We start from the raw sequence: 17,676 nt of genomic DNA on the forward strand, positions 1-17,676 counted from the left end.
AGCAGCGTTGAGTTTGACCAAATTGCCAATGAGACTGCAGCACTCGTTTTGTGGAGCAGGAAGTTTAAGGACAATGGCACCCAATACATCAGCGCATACCTTCAACTTAAGGGCATCCGGAGGACAATTTCCAGGCACTGTCCTTGTGGCTGAGGTAAGGACAACGAATAACAGGAGGTTGAGGGAGAGCAAAATGGCTGCTGATGACTTTGAAGCCATTTCTCAAAGAATTCAATTTATGAATATTAAAGACTCTGTGAATGCGAGTGTGAGTGATGAAAATTGTGAAGTGGTATGGGGGTATTTATAGCTGAAGTCGGATCTTTCTGGCTTTTAAATTCTACTGCATAAAAATGGAGTGCGGATTAAATTGATTAGTTTCTGTACTGGCCATTAGCTGTTAATACGATTTAAACATCAGTTATTTGTGCCAGACAGAATATATATATTTTAATAATCACAGCAAAGTCAAAGTGTGACTGCCTACTCAGATAATTGTATGAACGCGCGCACAAAACGAGTTTATTTAAACATTGAAGGGAAATTGACAAAATTCTCCTCTTACTTTTATAACTCACCAGAGCCCTGTCAAGTTACGATGTTACACAGTTTATGACTGTTATAATATGAATTTACTACTCTTCTTTTGAATATTTCATAAGATACTAATACAAAAATTTTTTAAAAAATAATCTAATATGTGTGCTGCAATCAAAAGCTCTAACTCGATGCCTGTTGGAATCTACCTCGATGTATTAAAGTTAAAGTTCAACTAACTTGAAAATCTACACCAATACAAAATCATGAGAAAATATTCTCCTATATAAGGAGGTACAATAATTGTTCAAAGCTCAAACTATGAGTGGGTTGCAGGAAAAGGAAAAAAGATTGAATTTTAACACTAATTTTGAAGTAAAAATAAAATAAAAAGTAAAATTAACTATTAATAGAATACTTTAGTACAATAATGTTTATGTTTACAATGATAAGGATTTAAAGTTAAAAAGTAGCATTAATGTTTTCATGCATCTTATTAGATCGAAGAAATTCAATAAATAAAAAATTAAGTCACTTTTTCAAGTCAAAATTTTAAGTTGAGTGAACCCTCCTAATTTTAGTATTCGCTGGTGGAAGAACAATACAGCATAAATTCGTTACATAAAAATGGATTGCATATTAACTAAATTTTTAGTGCTGAATTATATTAGTTCTGAAATAAATTTAATCTTTTCAGCTGAAGTAATTGTCATTTGGAAAAAAAAAGATCTAAAAAATCATAAAGATAATATGAAGTAGAATTTAAAGTTTGATTTTTTATACTTATAAAGTGATCGGAATGCGTCCTTTAGCTGAAGTAATTGTCATTTGGAGAATAAGATTTATAAAACCATAGCGATAGTATGAACTGGAATTTAAAATTTGGTTTTTGATACTAATAAAGTCATCGTAATGTGTCCTTTGCGAGCAGCATGGCAATAAAAAACACATTAAAGGCGACTTTTAGACTAAAATTTAATAAAGACAAAATTAACACAGTAATGTTGACACTCTAGAATCCCCGTCATGAACCTTCTGTTCAGAATTTTGTTTTCTTTACGGAGTATTCGCGTTATTCATCTAGAGTGTTATTAATTATCCTGAAAAATTATTCAGAAACAAGGCCTTCATTCATCAAATAAGTATAATGTGGCGTTCTTGTTTTTTTGACGATGAAATTATGAATTAAAGAATAGGAGTTTACTTTTAACCCGTACAAAAACGAAATGTTCCATTATTGCCTTAATTAATTTCCATAGATCATTGCGTTCCCGTCGGTGTAGTTGCCGTAGGAGAATATTTATCTGCATAAATCTGATAAGCACAAAAATTGGGTTAAATCATTTTTTATTTTTTATTTTTAAAAATAGAAGAGTAGGTAAAGTCTAAAATAACTTGTTAAACCCTACATATTTCTAGTATTTAAAACTAAATAAAATTACTTAAAAATTGCTTAATCAGGGTGGCCAAATCAATTTTGATGATCATGAAAAAACATGATAATATATAAACCAAAATAAAATTCGAATTCCATATATCTTTAATTTGACGAAATTAAATTTGCCGACAATCTAAAATAGTTGAGCACTATATATGAGCAATTAGGGAAAATCAAGTCAACGTGCATGTCAAAAACAAAATAAGATGGATCTCAGTCCCCATCTCAGTGTTACTGCAGCAACACGAGATCAAGTTTCTACGATAAACAAAACTTTTCAAAAATTCCGCGAGTCCACAACGCAGCAAGCAAAGATTTTATTTGATTGCCGCGGTGGAGAAAGAGCGGCTTTTTGGGGTTCCCACGTTGGCAGAGATCTTCCTAGGATACGCATTTTGACTTGGCATTAATCATTTCTTCCTTGCATATAATAATACTTTTAAAATCAATTTTATTTTTGTTTTCAAATATAACATAATTTATTAAACTTATAAGTAATTAAGGGTCCTCCGTGATTTTTGACTTGTCACGGTTATAGCATAGTTTACGAATATGCGCCAAGTAAAAATTATATTTATCTCACACAACTGTAAACAAAATCAGTAATTTGAGTCCACCGAAACTCGAATCAAACTACAGAAATAATGGAGTTTGTTTCCGCTAGACCCCTCGTCCTCGAGAAGAACAAGCTACAAGAACTTTAAACATCTTGCTAACAATCTTATGGTCGGATCGGTTGGTGTACACCTTAACTCTAAACTGAAAAATTGGAATCTCTTTGGTAAACGTGAGAGTAATTTTTTTTTTTTTTTGGTTGGGATTTAATGGACTTATTAGTTGTTTACTTTAGGTTTGAGCTTTAAAATTTTGGGCTTTTATAGTATATTTATATTATATTGAAATTAGTTGTATTGTGTGTAATTTTTTTTTTAATCCAGACATTCTCATATTGTTTGTTAACTATATATTTATTGTAAACATTAAATTTTGATTTTTAATAATTTCAATGAGAATTTCTGCATTTTATTAAAGTGCAGAATACTACTACACTATACGACATAACAACTTATTCACAATTTAATAAATTATGGAAACTCTTATCAAATAAGTAGTAATATGTTAAGAGACACATTTTTAAACACAAATTTAGATATAATATTTTAACCATTAGATTAGAACTAATTAAGAGTTGAGATTGAAGCTAGCATGACTTTTTTTAGTTTTGAAAACTAACAAATTAATGTAGTGGGTTCTGGTATGATAATAAATCATTGCTCATTGTTCTCTCTCTTATTTAATATATTCCTTTTTTTGACACTTTTTAATTATTATGCTTATTTTTATTAAATTATTTTCCTTTTTTTGTACTGTCGCAGCTGCGTCAAATTCCTAAATTTCACTGGTACTTGTAGTTTAATTTTTATTTTTATTTTTCAAAGCATGTATCGGAGTAAAATTGTTTCCTAGTATGTTAACTTTTATGTGCAGAGGCTGTTGCGGATGCGAACCTAGCAATTGAGTTGGAGCCTTCAATGTCTAATATAGTACATGATATTACAACAAGGGTCTCGGGAGTTTGTCCAACAAGCAACAAAGCTCAAAAATCTATTTCTATTAAGGGGAGAAATAAGTTAACTGGGAATCAAATTAAACTCTTGCCCTCCAAGATGGAGGTAAGAGTGTTTTACCGCGAGTCTGTGGTCTTGGAGGAGAAAAAATTTGCTCCTTAAGTTCGATAAATTTTTAAAATAATTTTAATATCATTTTGATAATATATATCCTAATATTTCCATCCCATTCCACGTACTAATTTGGTATTGATATATGGCTTGAAGCTAGCAGCAACAAGAACAGAACAAAGAAGAACTACGAACAGAGAAGAAACAAGTTTACACCAACTTGTTCTCTTATTCAAACAACACACAGTAAGTAGAGGCCAATATAAAACAGCTTATTGCGAGCTCCAAACCGCATTTGAAAAGCAGCTGAAGATCGGAAGCGTACAGCACCATTTTATGCCTTAACGGCAACATCAACCAACTGAAAATTCCAGACCTAGCAACCTCCAATTTTGTGGAGTAATTTTCATTAATTTTGCTTTTGTTGAAACTTCAACGGCACAAGAAAATTAATTTATTAAGTGATGGAAACATAAATGACGCTCGTATGTATAAGGAGAGCTACTCAATAAGTCAATGAGCCTTACAGTCGTAATAACCAGTACAGTCCAAGAAATCAACAATGTTATATTTCTTAAATTTAAGAAATTGTTTATTTTTGCTGTTTTGTTATTTTACCGTTCTATTGATTCGGTTGGGAATTATCTCCTGGCCCCGGTCCCGTTGCTTATTACGCATAATTCTCTACATGCACGATTAATTAAAGCTTGCATGTGGAGAATTATAGATAACTAAACAATATCTCACAAAGAACAACACTATATAAAATTTCCATTCATTAATTTAGTTGAAACAAAACAGAATTCTATTACATCTTCGATTCCAACGGGAAAGACAAAATTAAGACGTACATCAAGAAAAATGTGAGGAGCTTCCTCCCATTATTATTTTCTTCAAACAGTAATTAATAATAAATCTCCAAGAGCGAAGAATTCAGCCTTCCTTGCACTCCACGAACAAACAATTGCAAATACTCAGACAATTATTACAAGAATGCGTTGCAAAAACAAACACGTGTACCATGGATGGGACAAAGTAGAGTCACCGATGGATGAGCTTAATTAATTATACATTAAGCGCACTTGAATTCATTAGTACTGGGGACGTCGCAGTGATTCAAGAGCAATGACAAGTTGATAGGAACGTTTAGTTTGATGAGATTCAAGACATTAACATGAAGGGAAGTGCAAAGGCATGCGGCAGCGTTGAGTTTGACCAAATTGCCAATGAGACTGCAGCACTCGTTTTGTGGAGCAGGAAGTTTAAGGACAATGGCACCCAATACATCAGCGCATACCTTCAACTTAAGGGCATCCGGAGGACAATTTCCAGGCACTGTCCTTGTGGCTGAGGTAAGGACAACGAATAACAGGAGGTTGAGGGAGAGCAAAATGGCTGCTGATGACTTTGAAGCCATTTCTCAAAGAATTCAATTTATGAATATTAAAGACTTTGTGAATGCGAGTGTGAGTGATGAAAATTGTGAAGTGGTATGGGGGTATTTATAGCTGAAGTCGGATCTTTCTGGCTTTTAATTTTTTGCTAAACAATAGCAGATTGCATATTATATATTGGATTACCACGCACATGCCAGTGCAACAATCTGTCAATTATTTATTTTTTTAATTCTTGATTAGCTGTTAAATATTAAGCTGTCTAACAAAAGAATTAGAAATTGGTTACTTATGCAAGGTCGAATATATATATATATATATAAAATCGTAACATAGCCAAAAGGGTGACTGGCCAATCAGATTATTGTATCTGCGCGCGCATTAAACGAGTTTTTTTTTTTCAAATAAATAATAAAGCTTCTGATTTGATCTGATTACCGCATTGACTATTGAGCGCGCATAAAACGAGTCATATAAATAATAAAGTAAAGATAACAAATCTTATTAACGTTAGAAAAGTTGTAGATTTCTGTGGATTTTAATAAAATAGAGGGAAACAAAAAAAAAAAAAGATGAATCATTTTATCGTTTTTCTGATAAAATTTTTGTACAGTTCTCATATCTGTTTCAAATATTCGTGTTTACAGTAGCATAATGGATAATTTAGAAATGGATAAAATTTCTCATTTATTTTCAATATTCTCAACCAATTGTCCCGTTAATCTTTATATCTTTTAAAATTATTCAAAAGGTCCATGTCTTTACTTCTATGGATGGTCGATTTAATTTTTAAGGACAAAATAACGCTTGTGCAGGATATAACTTAATATTCTAAAGCATAATGAGATAGATTTTAAGAAAAACAAGTTACATTAGGGATTTTTAGGTAACTATTAAAAATATATACAGTAACTGAATAATTAACTCAAAGTATAATAACTAGTGCGAGTATTGATAGTCATCTAGAATAGCTTTGTAAAATGGCAATAGAATATATGTTAAAAACATATAGTCTTACAGTTAATTGAAAAAATAATAATAATAACATGTTAACCTATATGATGTTAATTGAAAATTAATGAAAAAATATGTTTAACTTCATATAGTTTTATAGTTATTTACATGGCAGTTCGATAATCATTATGGATAAATATTATCTTTTAATTAGAGTATACCCATTTAAAAAATTAGAAAGAGAGAGCCTTAGATAGATTAGAGAGAGTAAAGAAATTGAAAAAGTCTTACGCTGTCTACATTGAAACACATGCTGCAGCTTAATCTTTTCATAGGGACAATACTTGAAATAAAAATTAAATTAAAAATGATTAAAAATAATATACACAAAAATTTAGATTCAAAATTTTCTTGTATGATTTTTTTATAGTATTGATAATAGGGTTGTTCTAGACCCTTGAATTTAATGTAATGCGTGCAGTTGTATGATGTTCTAGTCATGTAATGCGTGCTTTGCGTGCGTGTCGTATATAAAACATATACTAAGGGCCAGTTTAGATCAAACATTTTACAAACTTAATACAGCAGTGGTCGACACCCTCGTGAACTTTCTGTTCAGAATTTTGTTTCATATATTAATGGAGCTTTAATGTTATTCATCTCAAATTTTATTTATTATGATGACCACCATGAAACAAATAATAGCCGAAGGTGAGGGCCGTCCTATTCCTCCCATTATTATTTTCTTCAAATAATAATTAATAGATAATAACTCTCCAAGAGCAAAGAAATCAACATTCCTTGTACTTCACGAACAAACAATTGCAAATGCTCAGACAAATATTGCAAGAATGCGTTAAAAATCCAAGCACATGTAGCATGGAAGGGACAAAGTACAGTCACCGATGGATGAGCTTAATTAATTATATATTAAGCGCACTTAAATTCATTAGTACTGGACACATCGCAGTGATTCAAGAGCAGTGACAAGTCAATAGGAACGTCTAGTTTGATGAGATTCAAGACATTAACGTGAAGGGAAGTGGAAAGGCAAGCAACAGCGTTGAGTCCGACCAAATTGCCAATGGGACTGCGGCACTCGTGTTGGGGAGCAGGAAGTTTAAGGACAATGGCACCCAATACATCAGCACATAACTTCAACTTAAGGGCATCTGGAGGACAGTTACCAGGCACTGTCCTTCTGGCTTCTGACGATGGGATAGAACGAAGAAGAGGATGTTAAGGGAGAGTAGATTTTGAAGCCATTTCTCAAACACAAAACACAACCTAATAATTAAATGTCGCAGGAGAGAATGTAATGTGACTGCAAGTGATGAAAATGGTAAAGTGGCCATGGGGTATTTTTAGGCGAAGGTTCCATCTGTCACTTTGATTTATAATATAAATTTTCTTAAATAATATGGGGCCCCGATTATATTGATCTGTAATCGCAACGCACATGCCAGCACACAACGTACACAACCCTGTTTCTTAATTCATTGCTGATTAGCTGTTAAGTTATCTAACACAAGATTTCAAAATGGTTACCTCAGTGATTTCATATTTAGGCCATTACTCTGGCGGAACTCTACTTATTGATAATTTTTTCGCTGATCATATGGAAGTCAAAGTGTGAATCGCAAATATGCCCAATTGGATTGTTCTATCAGAGGGCGCCTAAAACGAGTTTATATTTATAATAAAGATTTTTATTTTCTAATGCTGGAGATCACTTTCAATATTGGTAATTAAAAAATTAGGAAAATAGTCTTAGATTATTAAAGAATGTCCACAACGAGAAAAGAGAGAATATTCTGTTATACGAGTTCCCACCCTAAACACACGCTGCAGCTAAAGAAATTAATCTTTCAATGGGGACAATATTTTCGGATGACCCATGGAATTCTTGTTTCTTCTTTGAACTTTTGGCACTGAAAATTATTAACCTGTGCTATTACTTTTTTTTTTTAATTGTTGCAATGTACAAACATTATAATGTGGGGTCTATTCCAAATCTGAAATTCTGAATTGATAATTATAATATAGTCAAGAGGGTTACTTAGAGCATAGTTAAGAAATCAATATACTAGTGTCGAGATATTTACTCCTGCCCAAAATTATGGGGGGAAAATTAATTGTTAAGTCCCCCTACATTGGTAAATCAAACTGATGCCCTCAATAATTATAGAATTGCTATTAGATACATTAAAATTATAATTAATTAGTATTGTTAATTGATAACGAAAATACCTAATATGAGTGAGATTAGTTATTGGACTAATAATATAAGTCATGGGCAATCATTAACTCGAGTTAACTTTTGAATAATATGAGTTAGATTCATAGGCTTCTATATAGTATCCGAGTCGAAATTCGTACGGCTCACACTAAAAAATAAGGTATGAGCAAAATAATTTGTTTGCATGTGACATAGGGCGATAAGAATACTTAAATAAGTTAAAAATAATTACTATACGAATAAGTAATAATATATAAGGTTGAGACAACTCTCATCTCATGATTTAGATCATAGGTTTTTATATGATTCAAGAATATGCGGTTCAGACCGGTTCACATTGTGTGGTAAGTACAAGTATCATCTCATGCGGCGTTAAGCAAGCAAACGATGAATGCTCTCAATTTTAAAAACAAAAAAAAAAAAAAAAAAAAGAAATTGATGCACGTTACAGGATTTTGTATGATGAATTCTGCATGTTACCCACTTTGATGTGTACAGCACAAACAAAGATGTTTCATTATTGTTTAAATTAATGTTTCATAATACTGCGTTCACGTCGGTGTCGATCTGCTGGAGATAAGAGAACATGTTCTGCATGCGTTTTTTGATATAATGTGCCCCAAACAAATATTTGGCCAAATCTTATGATGATCGTCCAGAAAAACGATTGTATATACATATATAAACAATTAATAAAAGGGTGGGACTATTTGTACTTTAAAAATTATTTTAAACATTTTATTACTTTGTACATATATTGTAGCCAAAATATATTAAAATGTTGATTTGCTCTTTATAAAACTAAGAGGTTGTTGGTTAAATATCTGAAATTTGAAATTTTATTAATTTCAAACATTTTCTAAAATTTGTTTGTTTGTTTTTTGGAACTTATGTCCGATTTTCAGACATTTACATCTGAATAGAAAAAGTAAATTTTTGTGACTTTTATCCGAATAAAAAAATGTCTGAATGACAAGTAAATATTATATTCCAAAAATATCTATGTAAAATAACTTATTTCCTAAACTATAAAATCTAATCCTCTTTTTTGGTTTTAATTTACAAGAAAATAAATGTCAAATAACCAAGTTTAAGATGTTTTTATTGTAAAAACAAACAAAATGCCACTTATATTCAGATATTTAAAAAATAAAAATAAATATGTCATTTAGATTTTCGTATTCAGACCTATTCATGACTTCAGAAAAATTCAAACCCATTTAGATTTCAGACAAAAAAAACAAAAACTGCCTAAGTTTTATTTTAAGTTGTTAGAAATAAATTTTTTACTGTTTAAAACAAAACAATTATTGATTGAGTGTGCTATATGAATGCTCAAAGTAATTATATTGTATTGATTCATAATACATTCTCTTTAATAGTTATTCACATGATGGTTTTTTTTGTAATAAATTAATTTATTAAAATAAAAATATTCAAAATAATTTTTATAGTGCATGTAGCTCCATCCTTAATAAAATCCCGAATACCAATTAATAATTTTGCAGGAAGTTCGATTCAGCTCGAAATTTGGTTTTAATTATCCATGAAGAGGGAATAATCTGAGATAACGATCGTCATTAAGGAATATCAAATCTACTTCTCGATAATAAAAACAAACAAAAGACTAGTGCAACATGCGACCATGTTCCTAAGAGTAACCAAAATTTTCAAAATTCCTATCATAGCGCAACGCGCGAGCAATGTTTGATTTACATATAAATATACTATATTCGAGCGTGTTTCTAGACAACTAATCTATCTATTAAGTACAAGGACTTATATCATATATCATATGTGTTAGAACAATAATACTTTAGCGAAATCCATCACCTATAATTCAGGAACATTTATGTTGTATCACCAAAAAACAAAAAAAAAGGCGGAAATATACCTGAATCTATAATGTTGAATTACTCTTTAAAGTTATGTGACTAGTCTTACAGATCAACACGTTCCCCTATAAAATATTTTAATTTTTTATATGATCTCTCTCTGATGATGGAATGTTAAAAAGAATAAAAAGATACATGTGATATGAGAACCATAACCACTTATATAGACAACTTTTTCTATTGTCTTTAGGTATTCTTATTTCAAATCATCATAGAAATAAAAATTACCCTTAAATCTCTACACATTAAAAGTCCTCACCCTATCAAATACATTGAAGCTCATATTGTCATAAACCTTACTAAATCACTTTTAATTGGACTTAACCTTATATGATAGTCTGCAGCACATAATTATTCCTATATAATGTTAAAAATAGGGTTTGACCATGCGGTGAACAGTAACACAGTTTGATCATGCGGTGAATAGTAACACGGTTTGACCATGCGGTGAGTAGTAACACAGTTTGACCAAGCGGCTTGAACAGTAACATTGTTTGAATAGTGTTATCCATTTGGTTATAAATAAGAGAGCCTTTCATAAGTTTTATCATCCAAAGAATTCATTTCCTCTTGTAATTAGAGAGAATTAGAGAGTTGAATATAATTACTCTTAAATTGAGAGTTTTGGGTGTATTTGGGACTTGGGTGAGAGAAAATTATTTCTAAGAGTGTGGTTGTAATAATTTTTCACATAGTGAATATTTTTCTCTGGTTGTTTTTTTGACAACGACCGTAGTTTTTCTCTGGATTTGGAGTTTTCCACGTAAATCTTGTGATGTGTGATTTGTGTATTCTTCATTTAATTTTTCTATTAATTTGTTGCTTGACAAATTGCTTGGAGTAATCTTGGGAGGAAGTTCAATTTCCTAACTATAAGCCCAATATTGAAGTGACTCTCATTTAATAATTAATAAAGATACAACTAAATAGATTTAATTGTTGTGGTGGAGGAAGAGTGGTGTCTAAGCCTCTAAGGTTCCGCACATTGAGAAGAGATCTTGCGACGAAACACATTTCATTTTACTTTGTTAATTAACCTCTTTTTGTTGTATAATCAATGCTCTAAAAATCATAACCAATTTAAACCAAGTTCAAAATGCCAAACCGATAAACAATATCTGTCGAATCTAATGGAGCCAAATAGAATATATGAATGTATATGCATGTGATCATTCTCTAGAAGCAACCTAAATAATAGACATTTCAATTTTCCAAACAAGCGTGACTATTTTCACTAACAATTAATGGAGATAGGTGAGGAGTCCGGATTGGAAATATGGGGGCCAAGAGTTAAAGGAGTAAACATTTTTGGGGTCAAAATCCAAAAAAAAAAAAGTATATTGGCATTAGACTGAAATGTGAAATTTGTTAAAGCTTACAAGCGTCAAATTATTGAAACAATTCTATATTGATATTTAAAGTCATAATCAAAACCGTATATGAATTAAATTTTGTTTTCTTACGTATCTCTCGGACCGTGCATGAGGTTATGCAGTCCTGATTTAAAAGGAAAAATTGTTTCACATCCAACATAATTCAATTAATTACTTGTAAAGTTTATATATTGAAACACTACAGCCCAGCCCAATTAGTTGACCTTTTGTAGTAGGGGTGGGCAAAATCGGGTTCGGGTCGGGTTCGGGTCAACCTGATCGGGTTTCGGGTTGTTCGGGTTAGACAAGGAACAATCCGAACATAACCCGAATTAATGACCCGACCCGAACCGACCCGAACTATATTCGGGTCGGTTCGGGTCGGGTCATTAATTCGGGTTATGTTCGGGTTGGATCGGGTTGGATTTAAAATGGGTAGAATTGAGTTCGGGTCAATTTGGGTTAGTTCGGGTCAATTCGGGTCAATTCGGGTCGGTTGAAATAGGGTCAGTTCGGGTCAGTTCGGGTCGGTTAAAATCAGGTCAATTCGGGTCAGTACGTTTTTTTTTTTTTTTAAGAACCCGATCGGGTATTCGGATCGGGTCGGGTTTGACCCGAACCGATCACAACCCGATCGGGTTTGTAAATTTCAAACCGATCAGGTTTCGATCCCGACCCGAACCCGAAATTTATCGGGTCGGGTCGGATAAAATACCCACCCCTATTTTGTAGTGAAAGAATTAGGTGGAAGAGGGATGATACAGTCATAAAGTTTTTGACATTAACTCATTAGTCGTATAAAAATATAAAATAATAAAAATAAATTATGTGAACTAAAATATATCTAATCTAACCAATTAAATAATGTCATATTAGATTGTATAATATATATATATAAGAGCTCATAGCTATATTATTACTCAAGATGAAAAATTTAATTATAAGGTTTAGCTTAAAAAAGAAAAGCTCTAAAAAAAATTATAGCATTCTTATTTCCACAACAGCAAAGACAGAAGATAAGAAAGAGGCGAGGACCCTTCCTTCCATTTCCACACATAATAAGAAATGAAAAGCTGCGCAAATTAAAACGCAATTATTAAAAGAAGTTACTTATGAAGTGCGGCGATTGATAATTTTTATGTACACTGAAATTTGATGTGGGGGTTACAAGTATTCGGCAACAAGTTCAATGAAAGATTGGGAATATTAATTTTGATCAAATCCAGGACATTAAGGAGAGTGCAGAGGCGAAGGCCGATATCAAGTTCAAGCAAATTACCAATGAGACCGCAGCATTAATTCGTTCTGTGGGGAGACAGCGGGGGGACCAATGTTTAGGCTCAAGAGTCTCAATGCATCAGCACATGCACGCAACTTGAGAAAATCATCAGGCTGACAATCGGCTGCTGACGAAGGGATAAACGTCAGTAAACTGAATAGGAGGATGTTGACGGAGAGGAAAATAGTGGCTATTGATGCCGAACCCTTTGAAGCCATATCTCCAATAAGTAATACAATCTAAACTTTTCATGTGAATATTATGCATGTTACTGATGAATGAAGGGAACGGCGATGGTATTTGGGGTTTTATACATAGGATAGGAGGGCTATTTTGCCATAAAACATTACAAGGACCACACATTTAGAGTGGAATTAATACAATGCACCTCATAATATGTGAATATAATTATCAAATTTTCATGTATCGTTGATTGCTTTTAAGTTGTCTTCCTAACAGACGATAGAAGGAAATGTTAGTAATAGCCTTCATATATACGTATATCTATTTGTATATGTCAGTGGTGTGGTGCTTTCAAGTGAGGAACGCAGATGTGTGAATTCACCTAACACACACCAAAAAAATGCTACAAGTAATAAAGTTTGTTATAATTCGTGTGTCTTTAGAAATGTTCAAGCTCAAGGTTTACAATACATATATTGTGGAGAGAGATTGACAATCTCATAATTTTTTAGAACACTTTTTTGTTTATGTATCTCTTCAAACGACAAGTAAAATTTCATTTGAAAAGTCTCTTGATGATGTTTAATAGTTGCTTGACCACATGATTTATTTTATTGACCGTCCAATTCTAAGCATAATTTCAGGTTCCTACTTCTAAATTTTCTTCAATGATTTTACATTTTTCTATTTTAAAAAAATCTTCAAAATTCACTTAAAAGACAACAAAGTTTGTCATGGCTTTGTTTGTTTATCATTGCTTAGGCTTTGTTGATTTATCATTTCTTATGTATGTTTGTCCGGTGATCCCATCTATCTCTAATCCTTATTAATCATTTTCATTAGAAATTATCTAACATATCTGCTTTTATTTTTTAAAAACTTTTTATAATTCTACAGATATATTATGACCTGTTTGGGATTGTGATTAGACAATTATAGGTTAAAAACTACAACACTAAATTGTTTAGTAAATACTAGATACTGTAACTTGAAAGTTAAGTTGATTTAATTTTTCACTTGAATGATGAAAAAACTATTATATATTTACTAATTTTATTAAAATTATTATTTAAAAATCATATTTACTATATAATATTAACTTTTATTTCATAGTTATAACTTTTTTTTTTCACAGTAGCTGTAACTTAAAAACTGCAACACCTTAATCTCAAACAAGACCCTAGTCACTACTGAGTAACTATGCGTAGTACCATCTACCATAGATGCTTGAATTGAGGGTTTTATGAGTAACAAAAGTGGTAAGTACCTTGAATTCCAGCGAACCACAAATTAACGATGGTACCAACAGAATGCAGTAATAAATAAGAAATGTAAAATTAAGTAAAGGACTACACATAATCATGAAAAATCATCTTCAAAGGAAGGTGTTAGTTTCAGCAATGGAAAACAGTCATCTTCCATTATTTCTTACAGCTCCGAGTTTCAAACTGCAATCAGATGAACACACAATGACACTAGACATATGAATACTCACACCCAAATCTGCCTATGGTTCTCCGCCAAGCTCCACCCGCAAGTTGTCGTAGGGATAAACTTTTGGTGTCTGGTCAACAAAATAAGGAAACCACAGCAATATCAGAAGATAAAATGATCTAAAGCAGTAAACAAGCACAGTATCCCACAAAACCAGTTGAGATACCGACCAATTAATTCTCACAAGTAACACGCAACATATGAGACAATTGTACCCCGAAATGATAAGAGTCAGTTCCAATGCAATTTCCTCCATGTAGTCCACTTTTTGGAAACATTAAGAGAAGACAGAGAAAGAAAGCAATAAACCATAAACAGTAAGGGAAATAAACCCTTTTAACATATAAAAGGGAACAAATAATCCCTAAAATCATAACGTTACATTCGAATACTAGTATATGATTATCACTTAAATTGAAACTAGCAATTTTTACGATAGGGATATTGTTCATGAATATACATTCTAGAAATTACTAATTAGAATGGCAAGCTAGTTATGTCAATATCTGAAATGCTTAACCCATGACTAACCATATTCAATGGTCTCAAGACCCTCGGTAGACCAATGGCCTACAGAAAAGGATAATTCAATTACTTGCATACATTTGAGGTGATACTCTAATGCCCTCTCCATGCTCTCATGTAATAAGTTTGCGTATGTTAAGTCTAACTCTTTGCGTATGTTAAGTCTAACTCAATACTTATGTTCACATACTTTGAAGGTTCTAGCTGAAACACCAACTTAAAGAACAAACTAAAATATAAATAAAACCATGTCCTAAAGGCTAAAGGCATGTTGCAGTTTCTAGTTGCAGCACCTGCAACTCTAGGTAATTTTTGCCTTTGAGAGCTCTACTCAAAGCTAGCGTTCCTAGTTTCAGTAATACATGATATTTTCCTTCTGAATTCAATACTAGCAATCAATGAAAAATAAGCCGATGGCTATCCTGAGAGAAGCAGAAGTAAAATATAGAAGTACTATCATTCAGTGGCAAGAAAAGAGAATGTGAAAAGAGCAGCACCACCTACCTCATATGTAAGTTAAACAAGTTCCAGAAATCAGATTACCATAAAATCCATTAAAGCTAGAACTGTGGAATGTCAAACAATAATCCGATGCAGGAAACAAAGCATGATTTGGGGTGTCAAATTAAGTAGTGTGTAAGAGGCGAAAATTTACAAGAGGCATGGTAGCCGTGACTGATACTTTATTCTTTTCATCAATCTAACAGCTTTTATGCAAGATTGTGTGGAATTCTTTGAAAAAATTTTCAAGGTAGCAGAACGTATGTGGTAAGTACTTCATATCAAACTTCTCAGAATCATAACAATGTTACATAACAGGCTCCAATTCCTAGTTCAAGGTAGAAAGACTCTTTTAAAGTCGTTCCCAGAATTAAGCATGCATTCTACTTCTCTATAATATGCATGATGTTCAAATGGTCAGCAAAGGAGTATATCATTTGCTATAGCACCATGGTTTCAATCATAACTTCAGCATTGCTTTTTTTTTAAAACACCAAAACTAACAATAATTAATCAAGCTTAGTATCAACATCACTCTATTAGCTTCAAGCATGGTAAAAAAGAATTCAGCTCCTTTGGTAAAAAGCCAAATGTTATCATTTCCTATTGCACAATGGCTCCATCACACTGAATACAATGTCAGACCGGACAATTCCATTAGCAAGCAAGAGTAAACCATTTACTCTTCCAACTCAGATTCAACAATGAGAATTTCAGATCACATTTTCCCCCCAGGTTGTCAGTCCAGTCATGTTAACTATTAAAATTGGTCTAATAGCCAAAAGACTAAAAAATTACCCGGTGTACAATATTTACAATAAAGTGCAAACAGAGGAATGATTTCTACTGCATGTTCTATCCTCAAACAGATAGAATATAGTGATTCTAGCATAATTTACACCACCAATGTCTACTGAACTACATCAGAACTTGAACTTGAGTAACTCAAAATTAGAGACTGCGACTTACAAAAGGAATCTTTGAGGCCTTATCATTCCACACAGCCAAAGCTCCCAATGACGCGAAAAACCCTAATCCTCCAAGTAACCAACCCAACGCTTCATACTATCATCCAAAATTGCAAGCAAAGTAAGAATCAAAAAATAAAACTTTAAGTTCCAGAGGAAAAAACTAAAAAATAAACGAACTGGAGAGTAATTTCACCTTGCCAACGGTATCAGCGATGCGATCGATGCAGGGCTCTGGAAATGGAGTCCCGTTGTCCCAAACCAGCTCGTCATTAACCGAAAGCTGAAAAAAGAAAAACAATAAAAACAAAGAAGAGAAATGATGATTTAATTAAGCACACAAAAGCGAAAGAGTGTAGGTATTATTGCACATACGGGTTTATTAGGGACGATGTGTTTGCCTACGGGGAGGCCCATGCCGGAGCGAAGTCGAAGAGATGAAGCGACTGACCGCCCAACGACGCCGTTTCCTCCCATGATCTGCGACGCCACGTTGCTCAATCTTCCTGCCATTTTTTCTTTTTCCTCCTCCGATTGATTTTACCAAATTACCACTCACTCTATGCACTGCCCAATCTGTCGACTCTTCTTTCTTGGAATTGAACACAAGATTCACCGTGCCCACCGCTGAGGCTGATTTCAGGAAAGGCGAAAGGGTATTACGGTGCTACGACGCCGTCTCAGTTAAACGCTGTCGTATCTATCTTGACTTCGTTTGTCGGATTTTTTATTCGTCTGGGCCCTTAACTTTGGGATCATTTGATCCTCTTCTGGATGGGCTGGGCTACCACCGATAAATCCAACCACAAAAACTATTTTTGTCTACTTTGGGCGACTGTCTCCTACTCTCTCACCTCACCCATTTGAAATCTTTTTATTTATTTATTTATTACTTTAATTTTATTTTCAACTAAAAATTACACAAAAGTAAAAACAACGCAATTGACTCTTGGGTAGGTGAAACCGATACCGTGAGCGTAATTATAATGTCTAGTGGTTGTTTAGTGGCCACTTGTTTGTTTTCTTTGCCTCCCTCCCTCACTTCTTTTTTGCTTGCATTTGCGGATTTAAACGATTTTAGCAATTTTGTCGCCTTCATTATGGAATTTTAAAGATTGTTTATAATTTTCCCCCTCCTCCACGAAGAAAATATTGTTGGGATAATATGCTCTTTAAAAGCATATGTGTTTATTTAATTGTAATAAATAATTTTTCTG

The 17,676-nt window shown here is 32.8% G+C and overlaps 1 protein-coding gene across 1 annotated transcript; it reads right to left on the reverse strand.

Annotated features, from left to right (window-relative positions):
* Positions 1 to 14,287: 14,287 nt before the first annotated feature.
* Positions 14,288 to 17,093, reverse strand: LOC102618708 (NADH dehydrogenase [ubiquinone] 1 beta subcomplex subunit 8, mitochondrial). The gene is made up of 4 exons (XM_006477172.4): positions 16,835 to 17,093; positions 16,656 to 16,742; positions 16,461 to 16,556; positions 14,288 to 14,535 (listed from the first exon to the last, which is right to left on the reverse strand). The coding sequence occupies exons 1-4, from the start codon at positions 16,970 to 16,972 to the stop codon at positions 14,479 to 14,481; spliced, it is 378 nt and encodes a 125-aa protein (XP_006477235.1). The 5' UTR covers positions 16,973 to 17,093; the 3' UTR covers positions 14,288 to 14,478.
* Positions 17,094 to 17,676: the final 583 nt, after the last annotated feature.

The sequence above is a fragment of the Citrus sinensis genome, chromosome 3, assembly GCF_022201045.2.
Source record: "Citrus sinensis cultivar Valencia sweet orange chromosome 3, DVS_A1.0, whole genome shotgun sequence".
NCBI lineage: Eukaryota > Viridiplantae > Streptophyta > Magnoliopsida > Sapindales > Rutaceae > Citrus > Citrus sinensis.

Bases quoted from the DNA above. Each gene is read 5' to 3' on its own strand.
- LOC102618708 (XM_006477172.4), bottom strand. From the start codon at position 16,972: ATGGCAGGAAGATTGAGCAACGTGGCGTCGCAGATCATGGGAGGAAAC. The intron at 16,743-16,834 runs GTATGTGCAATA...TTCTTTTTTCAG, and splicing joins ACATCGTCCCTAATAAACCC to CTTTCGGTTAATGACGAGCT. The intron at 14,536-16,460 runs GTAAGTCGCAGT...TTTGTTGACCAG, and splicing joins AGGCCTCAAAGATTCCTTTT to ACACCAAAAGTTTATCCCTA.